This window comes from Lactuca saligna, chromosome 2, assembly GCF_052625555.1.
Source record: "Lactuca saligna cultivar CGN05327 chromosome 2, ASM5262555v1, whole genome shotgun sequence".
Taxonomy (NCBI): domain Eukaryota; kingdom Viridiplantae; phylum Streptophyta; class Magnoliopsida; order Asterales; family Asteraceae; genus Lactuca; species Lactuca saligna.
The window spans coordinates 127,529,178-127,538,910 of record NC_136418.1 but is presented as its reverse complement, the minus strand read 5'-3'; the positions used below and the strand labels follow the sequence as shown (position 1 = coordinate 127,538,910).

At 32.7% G+C, this 9,733-nt stretch overlaps 1 protein-coding gene and 1 non-coding gene across 2 annotated transcripts; both read right to left on the bottom strand.

Annotated features, from left to right (window-relative positions):
- Positions 1 to 247: 247 nt before the first annotated feature.
- On the bottom strand, positions 248 to 354 carry LOC145033092 (U6 spliceosomal RNA). The gene has a single exon (XR_013677334.1). It is a non-coding gene; the product is annotated as a U6 spliceosomal RNA (small nuclear RNA).
- Positions 355 to 5,540: 5,186 nt separating this feature from the next.
- LOC145031546 (signal peptidase complex subunit 3A-like) lies at positions 5,541 to 7,160 on the bottom strand. The gene is made up of 5 exons (XM_078980125.1): positions 6,950 to 7,160; positions 6,802 to 6,849; positions 6,037 to 6,153; positions 5,853 to 5,939; positions 5,541 to 5,780 (listed from the first exon to the last, which is right to left on the bottom strand). The coding sequence occupies exons 1-5, from the start codon at positions 7,073 to 7,075 to the stop codon at positions 5,655 to 5,657; spliced, it is 504 nt and encodes a 167-aa protein (XP_078836251.1). The 5' UTR covers positions 7,076 to 7,160; the 3' UTR covers positions 5,541 to 5,654.
- Between the last annotated feature and the right edge of the window lie 2,573 nt (positions 7,161 to 9,733).

Sequence of the window (9,733 nt, the reverse complement as noted above, 5' to 3'; positions counted from 1 at the left end):
CAATTGCTCTGTAGCAAATTCCGTCGCTAATCATGTTTAACTATGGAATATCATGTTTTAGCTACGGAATTTTTCCATGGCTATATCGACTTTTTCTTGTAGTGAAGAAGATCAATCTGACCATAGAATCCACATGTTGTCTGATCATGACTTTCAGTAGATGAACTACTGAAACGTAAGAATTGCAATTGAACTCTATTAGCATTTGAAAAGAGAATTAGGGTTCTAGAGAAGACGACGAAGGGTTAAAAATTTTTTTGGACGATTTCTCGATTTGTGTGTTTCATCCTTGCGCATGGGCCATGCTAATCTTCTCTGTATCGTTCCAATTTTATCGAATGTCCCCAAAGGGACGACTGTAGATGAAGAACTTCTCTATATAGAGGAGTAGCAAATTATATGGGACGACGCGAGTTCTAAACGAAGTAGTTTACTGTTGATGGTCATATATTCTCAATGTCTTAAAATTAGGGTTAATGACTTAGGAGGGTAATAAGGTTTCCAATTTGTCCGTATTAGATCACTAAGGTTTTTTTTGCGTATTAGACCAATATGGTTGTTATTACCGTTTAGAAATAGTCATTTTTACCGGTTAAAACCGGTAAAAGGACTATTTCTAAATGGTAATAACAACCATGTTGGTTTAATACGTACAAAAAAAAACTTAGTGACTTGATACGGACAAATTGGAAAACTTATTACCCTCCTAAGTCATTATCCTATTAACTAATCCACTACGTGGCTATCACTTATTACTAGAGTTAAATTAACTTTTATAATTAAATCTAATTTTGTTAATAACAATTTTTATTGAAATAAATAAATAAATAAAATATACAAAAATACGAGATTAAATTTTCTCTACAATATGATACTAATATTGATATTTTTTTCTATATTTTTTTAATATAAAACTGGATTGAATTGAATTGCTATCTTGAGTAAAAGGTTGGGGTTTAATTGGATTGTTGATGTGGAAAAGAGAAAAATTGATTTTTTAATAGAGGATTGGGTTATGAATGCGGATAGCCTTATAGAACAACCCAAAACAATACTCTCTCTTTTATATATATATATATATATATATATATATATATATATATATATATATATATATATATATATATATATATATATATATATAAACACTAGGTATAAGACCTATGTATTACATGGGATAATTAAAAAATAAATAAATAAAAATGACTAAATATTTAAGAGCTTTGGATTTATAAGAAAATAAGAAAAATAATGAATTATTAAAATTGATTTTTTTTTTTATCTTTTAAATTAAAATAAATAAAGAAAATAAACTAATGATCCTTAACTTGAGAATTTTGAAATAAGAAGGTAAATCCATTAATGAAATTGATATTTATTTATTACTATATTTATTGTAATTATTATATTAAAGTATTGAGAAATTAAATTGTCTCCTACTTTTTATGCTTACAAATATTTCTACTTACTAATATTATGACACGTGGAAAATATATTAATTCAAAATAACCACAAAATAACATTTGGCAAATTGAATGAGAGTGTGACATGTGACAAAAAAACCTTCATTTATTAGAGTATATATATATATATATATATATATATATATATATATATATATATATATAAAGAGAGAGAGAGAGAGAAAGAGAAAGAGCTAGGTTCAAATGTGGATTAACATTTATTGTGCGGATGTGCGGACAGTGCTATTCTGTGAGGATGATACAAAAAATATGTTGTTTAATAATATAAATACGTTCAATCTTACATAATTATTGTTATTCTCACAGATTCTCACTAATTAAATCGTCTATCAGGTTATTATAAACTTTTTATTATTATTCTTATTCTATCAGAATGTTGTCAAAATATTTATTATGTCGTATTCTATAAGAATGAAAATGTGGGAAAAACGATGTGTAGGAACAAAAATGAATAAGAATTAGTGAGAATGCATGAAAATAACGATAGTTGTATAAGATTGAATGTAGTCAAATTACTAAACAACCTACTCTCTTAGTAATTTTCATAAAATAGCATTATCCACACGTCCTCACAATAGTTGTCTATGTCTGTATTAAACAATATTTGGCAGATTTGATTATTATTATTATTTTTTTTTTGACAAAATTAGTGTAATGGGTTCGACTCAAATGAGCCTAATAATCTCAAACAGTGAAACAAAACCGAAGTCAAACCATTAGTAACGATTCGGCTTGATTATGTTCTAATTTTCAAAGTTTCGGCTTCGGTTTTAGATTAACAAAAAATGTTACTAACGGTTTGGCTTAGGTTTTACTGAAAAAATTCCAAAAAAAAAAAAAAAACGGAACATGAGCACTCCTACATGTGATTGTATTTTTTCAAACTATTAAAAAGTATTCGAGTTTGTAACTTACTGGGTAAATGTCACTATAACCCTGTAAACTAACATGATTTGGTTTAAAAGGTCCTTCATCTAAATGTTTGCATTATAAGTACATGAACTTGATAATTACCAGCCAATTTGGGCACTTTAACCTTTTTTTTATCCGGTTTATGTTCCACATATAGTCTAATTATGCCATATACTCTTTGCTTACGTGTTCATTGACTTTTAATAGCTACTGTAGCTATCTGATTATGTATGTGAAGGTTGTGTTTCAAACCAAATAAAAGTCATAGTGACACTAGCAGTAGTAGGTTGTACTCTCAGCATCACGAATAATACCACCACCAGCAACATACGATATACAACCAACACATTTCATTATTGAAGAACTTCAAATAAATTGTCCATCATTCCTTAGACTAAGATGAGTAGGGGGTGTTAACACCCTCGCTATGCTCGCTATTATTGTTGGAACACCACCCCCTAGCACTCGCTAGGGGGCTTGCTATCGTACCCTTGTTAAACATGTGGCGAGATGAGAGAGAAATATTTATGCAATATGATTGGTGGAAACTTATTTGAGTGGAATTCAATTTGCACTTTTATGTAAATAAAAAACAAAAAACTTTTTTTTTTAATGAATGTTACCACTCCCTACCAAATGCTCTAATAGTAGGTGCTAAATGGAGAAAAATGAAGTGACACTAAAAAAAACTGATGTGGCGAGATGTTAGGAGTGTTACCACTTCCTTTAGCCTTAGAAGGAATCTAACAAAAGGAACAAAAATATTAGAACTCTCCGTCAAGTTGAGTCATTTTGAAATTTTCCGTGAATGTGTTGATCCCTATTCCTTCAGTGACCGTATCAAATGGGTTCTTTAACCTCTTCCCTTTAGCATCTTCTCTTGTGTACATCACTACTCTTGTCACATTGTTAAACAAGCTAGAACCAAGAGGATCCACAAGATAACACTTTATCCCTGGATCATTTTCCTTTAAAAATCAAGAAACACCAGCCATAGTGCCACATGTCCCTGCAGTTGCAATAAAAGCATGTAATTTGCCTCTTGTCTCATCCCATATCTCAGACCTAGTTCCTTCATAATGAGTCGAACTGTGTAGTTTGCAGGGTTCTCAAATTGATATGTGAAGAAAACATTTTAAAAGCCCTAAAATTGATACAAAAGATCGAGTTAACCTCTTCAATTTTGACCTATCAGTTTCACGATGTTTAAAGATGATGACTCTTCCTAGAACCCCTGAATTTCCTCAGCTCCGTCACAACCTAAATCTGGAAATTTGGAAAAATATTGGATCTGAAGATGACAGATCGTGATGTCTAATAGGTGTCTGATCCATGTTCATTGCTTCAAATTTGCAATCGATGGTTCTTATACCTCTTCCCTTCAACCTCTTCTCTTGTGTACATCCCTCCTCCTGTAAGAGTTATTGTGTTGTGCTTTAAACCATTTTTTAAATCCCATGTAAGTGAATGATGATGATGATCGATGGTAGGCGGACGATGGTGGAGAACCAGTAGTAGGAGATGGTTGGTGGTGGAGTTTGAATTTCACAGACATGTATTGAAGACATCTAAATCGTGAATAAATACATATGATGGAATCAGATGAGAATGTGATACATCACAAATATTTCTTGAATCAATGAGATGGAGAAATCAAAGTATTGAATAGATAGGTTATGATTCAGATGAGAAAAAAATCACAAATAAAGGAGAACTTGTTTTATTCAAGGATGGGGACGGTTGAATGGTAATTTATGTGTGGCATTTGATTCTACATAGTAACCGGTTAGAAGAGGTCTTAGGTCCTCAATAAACATGTTAATATGAATTTTATGCCCTTTAAATGCAAGAAAAAAAACATAAAGGAACATTTAAAACAAAACCAGATAGTTGGTTGGGCTTCAATAATATTTTCCCTAGCTTATTTTATTTACATTTTAAGTCAATCTGAATTCAACAGTTTGGGAAAAAATGTCAAATTTAAACACTATAATGACTAAATTTTGTTTAATTTGTACAAGATTACTGAACTTGTTTTTTATTCAAAATTGTCCTTATTGAGTGGTGTTATAAATGGTAGATTAAAAAAAAAAATTCAATAACAATTTACAACATAAACAAAAACAAAGTTTAATAACTAAATAAACACAAATTTAGTGTCTAATTGTGAACTTAACCTAAAAAAGTCAACACAAACATAAAACCAATTTTAACTTATGTTGGATTGTAATCTCAACCCATGCAATTAATCGGGCTATATTGAATTGAGGTATTCAATTTGTTTAGCAACATGGTGTGTGCGCTTTTTTTTTTTTGCACTTTTATTTATTTATTTTAATTTTGCATATGTGCAGAACAAAATGCAGACCAATTTTTTTCATCTCTTTAGTCTTCATAAAATGATTGTTTTTTAAAATGATTGTTTTTTAAGTGTTCATAAAAAAGACAGTGGTGTTTGGTTGGTGATGGCGACAATGGTGGTGGGATAGTGGTGGAAAAAGAAATATCACATTTACAAAAATCGTTCTCTAAAATCAAAGTTTTTTTTTTTTTTCCTTAAATCTTTTGGAAAAGAGTGGTCAAAATTATTTTTTTGTCTTCTCTCTTTTAAAAAACAAATAGTCTTTTCCTCAAATGTCTTTCTGCCCACAACATAAGAAGTCAAAAAAAACCTTTTGCCAAAAAACAAACACCAACTAAATCAAATTGGTTGAACCCAAACCAACTCGGGTCAACCCTTTACTACCTCTTATTTTAACCCTCCTTTCGTAATAGGCACCTGTGCATCAGAGCAATGTTGATTGGTGCAAAATGGTCATCCAGTTGTCTTCATCAGAAAAGCATTACCACCATTATCTCTTCCATCATATGAAAAAGAAGTTGTTGGCTATCCTTCATGTCGATGTATGACAATTGACATATAAACCTTGATTTATAGACTTGATAGAAAATAGAACATCACCCCCTTTTTAACATAAGGTGATGGATATGAATGTGAAATCTTTTATAAAAAAAAAGGGGTTGAAAACAAAATAGTTGATGCCCTCAGCCCTCTCTCTCCATGGTTAATTCTCAAACTAGCTTTCAACTTTCAAGCAACAAACAATAAAAACCAAAAGATAAAACAGTATTGAAACATCTAAGTTTAAAGTTTAAACCAAACTATAATTTCAAATCTAACAAATATGAAAACAGAAAATTATCTCTAGTTCTCATTTAAACCAAGAAAAAACAGCAATTATGAATTATCAAATCTGGTCATCTGTATGACTCGGGCAGGCGAAATCCGGGCAGGACTAATTTGTCAGCAAACATCTTCCCAGTTTTGGGCATCACATGCCAGTGTAATGTCAAGTTAAAATCTCTCCCACGAAGATTGCTTCCCTATATATGTAACAAAAACAAATAAATTTAAAGATATGTGAACTACATTGAAAAAAAAAAAAGTAGATTTACCTGATCAATGAACCTGTACTTGTTCTTGGTTTTTATAGAAAATTTTGCACCATCTTGTGCTGGTATGATACCATCCCACAATGAAACCTGTGGGGGCATAATAGTAAATTCAAAGATGAATGCTTTTATTAAGTAAGTTTAAGTTAAGTGGAAGAAGATGCATATGATTGTGTTTAAATTTTACCTGATTAAGGATGTTCTTTGGAGTACTGTATTCAGCAGCTAGAAATACAAAAACTTGCTTTGTGTTCCATGTAAACAATGACTGTAGGTCTGCAGATATATCTAGTGTAATCCCAACCTGCATCACAAATGGAAGATGAAAATAAGAATGAGTAGATTAATTTTTCAAATTGGTATATACTGATTTCAATAATCCCCAGTTTGTTATGATTAATTATGCAAACACCATACAACTAGTGAAAAGTAAGCAGCAATGAAGAGAACATGGAAAATCATAACAGAGTTTCAATGGAAATCATAACAGAGCTTCTGGTCATTGATCTTACATTACTTTATCATCAAAATCTAACAACAGAGTTAAATTTCGATCAATCCACACATCATAAAACACCAGATCTACTTTGCTCATATTTTAGAACTTCATATGGATTTTCCATCAAGCTATAATCAATGGTAAGTAGGCTTGAACTTCCATGAGTTAACTTAAAGTGTTTTTCATATCTCCAAGTCGAACAAATACATTCGATTATGGATATGTTCCTAATTTCACAAGATAAAGCATGAATTAACCTCAATCTTCCCAAATCATTCACTATTAAAGATCGTAGCTTTGCATAACAGAAGTCATCGGAATGTCAATAGATCAAATTCAACCATTGAATTCTATTAATATCGTCAAATAAAAGCCCTAGAATCGGATTTGGATCACTTCACTATTCCAAATCAACTACCTTTCGTCGAATAAAAAAGATGAATAATGAACTACCTCGTCATCCCCAGTTGATTTCTTCTGAAACCGATTGATATTCAAGACCTGTGAAGCACAAATCATAGAAATGTAATTAGTCAAAGTTGGTAGTCATAAGAAACAAAATTAAATCAGAATATCAAGTAATTAGGGTTTTTAGAGAGACCTTAACACTTGCAGTGGGGGAAGGAGAGTTGAGATTGTCCGAAAGAGATGCCATGGCGCACATGAGAGCCAGAATCGTGAGAGAAAAAGTTAGGAGAGCATTGGCTCTGTAACCGAAGGAATGCATCTTTCGTGTTTGCCTGCTCTCCCTTCTCCCCTGCCCTTTAACCGACGACGACACTTCCAGCGGGTTAGATGGATTGAATCTAATGTAATAAGATATCAAATATAATATCGTATAAAAAGAAATTTGTAAATAAATTGCAATGTTTTTACTATCATTTTCATACTGGGGCTAATATAAATTGTAATGTTTACATCCGGTTAAAGATTTATAACGTAATAAACTTTTTCAGTATTTATGTATTTTTTTAATATTACCATTAATTTATTACAATGTCATAAAATACCATGATGACATGTTAATATAGGTGTTTTTTTTTTTTTTACCAAACATTAATTTTCAATCATCTTTTTCGGTTAAACATAAATTTTCTGACGGTTTGATACAATTTGTATTTGAGTGTGTGTTTTTAGATGGAAGGTTTATGATGATTTATTATTGAGTTGTTTAAGGCATAAGGTTGATGATTTGGTCTTGATTTTATGGGCTTTAATTTTTGTGATTAAGACAAATATGAGAAATCAATAACAAGATCCACCATCCCCCCTTCTCCATTGATGATCGAAGGACAGAAGGAAACAATGTTTGGGGGATTGAAGGGTTTTATAGGCTATGAAAATCTATGTACTTGCGAAAATTCTCTTTAAACTTAAGGGTACATGTAACCTAAGGATCTATGTTTTTACAATTAATAGCAACAAACTATGAAACTTTAAAGAACCCTATGTAACACCCCAAAAACTTCAGACAAAAATTCATTTTAAATTCATTTCAAAACATCCAATGATCATGTCAAAACAACTGAAAGTGTATCATAGTGAAATAACATCAGAGTACAAAATCCCAAAATCACATAATACAAAAAACATGGAAGAACATACCTGAAACATAAACTAAAAATCGTAAGCACAAAACTTAGTGAGCTCCTCTAAAATACCACATACCATACATACATAACAGTCAAAACATAATTGGGTCTATTTCACCCCCTTCGATATCTTTCAACCGATATTGGGTCTATTTCACCCCCTTTCGATATCTTTCAACCGGTATTGGGTCTATTTCACCCCTTTGATATTTTTCAACCGATATTAGGTCTATTTCACCCCCCCTCGTTATCTTCCAACCGATATTAGGTCTATTTAACTCCCTTCGGTATATTTCAACCAGTATCGGGTCTGTTTCACCCCCTTCGGTATCTTTCAACTGATATCGGGTCTATTTTACAACTACAGCTAAGCATACAATCAAATCAGCAAGAGTCACAAAGACAACAAGCACATGCAGGCATAACAGGACATTCTCACAAAGATAACTACCAGTCTCTATACATAATTCAGTGGGCCGACATTGGTGCCTTCGACCTACGAGTATAGTGAAGGACACTCACATGAACTACTCAATAGAAGCTCACAACTACCTCAGCAACATATCAGCCAACCCAAGCTTCCTAAAGCCAAACCAATACCAGACCTTAGTTAAATACTCCATGCTACCTAAGGTTGACCAAAAGGAAACTGGTTAAAAAGTTAGCGGTCACCGCCAATCCAGGTGACACCCAGGTCGTGGCCAACCCATGGCCACTCAATCCAGTCCCGATCCAAATATGTTATCACGTTGTGGCAGACATGTCACCATGACCATGCCGTGGGAACGTCCAAACAAAACAAACGGAATAAGTCCCACCACCACGTTGTGGCCTTCCTTGGTCACACCGTGGTTCTCAGCCTGAAAGGCTTTTCTTCAAAAAGAGCTTAATTCATAATGTTCGAAGCTAAAACATCATATTTGATTTATAATGGCTTCATAATGGATAAAGTTATAACTTTATCCATTAAGATGGTACAAACCACCAAGATCTAGACTTTAAGTCTTAAAGGAACCCAAAAATGCATATTTCTCAACTTAATCCATTAAGTCTAGGTCTCCCACTTTCAGATCTGAATCAACAAGATGTCTAGATGGATAAAGTTTCCAACTTTATCCATAATAATGCCACAATCCTCCAATATCCAAACTTTATTGCATCAAAATGACCTAAAGGACCAAGATAACTTGCATGGATAAAAGGGAAGGCAGAAGATCATAACTTTCCTAGTCCATGAGGTCCAAGAAACACTTCAAACTAATCAAAAGGTGTTGAAGTCCACTCAAATCCAAGATCATTCATAAAATGGACCAAAAGTGCCAAAAACCACATATGAAGAGATATAAAGAAATAAAGAGCGAGATTGGAACTTTATACTTACAATAATCCATAAATGTTGTGCCTTTGATGGATCCAAGCTTGAAGTATCATTCCTTGCAACCAAAAGAACTTCCTTAATCTTTATGCTTCATTAAAATATCATAAAAAGAACTTCCTTAATCTTTATGCTTCATTAAAATATCATAAAAAGCATCCAAAAAGGAGAACTGAGAGAGTAAGGGCTCAAATGTTGAAGGTGGAGTCTAGGGTTTCTCCTAATGGGTCTTAGAGGTGATGGAGGCTGATAAAATGCACAAAATGTAGAACATTAAGCTTAAAACCTTGAAAACCATAAAATCATGGGCTTGGGCCTATCGGATCACCACCTCGTGATCCCATCTCACCACTCTGTGGTGACCACCACCTAGTGGTCCGACTCACCATGCAGTGGTGACCACCGCCTAGTGGTCCCA

What these genes read in the sequence shown, in the direction of transcription:
- LOC145031546 (XM_078980125.1), bottom strand. Translation starts at nt 7,075, where the DNA reads ATGCATTCCTTCGGTTACAGAGCCAATGCTCTCCTAACTTTTTCTCTC. An exon ending in AATCAACTGGGGATGACGAG is followed by an intron (nt 6,154 to 6,801) that starts GTAGTTCATTAT and finishes TTTGTGATGCAG; the next exon opens with GTTGGGATTACACTAGATAT. An exon ending in AGTACAGGTTCATTGATCAG is followed by an intron (nt 5,781 to 5,852) that starts GTAAATCTACTT and finishes TTACATATATAG; the next exon opens with GGAAGCAATCTTCGTGGGAG.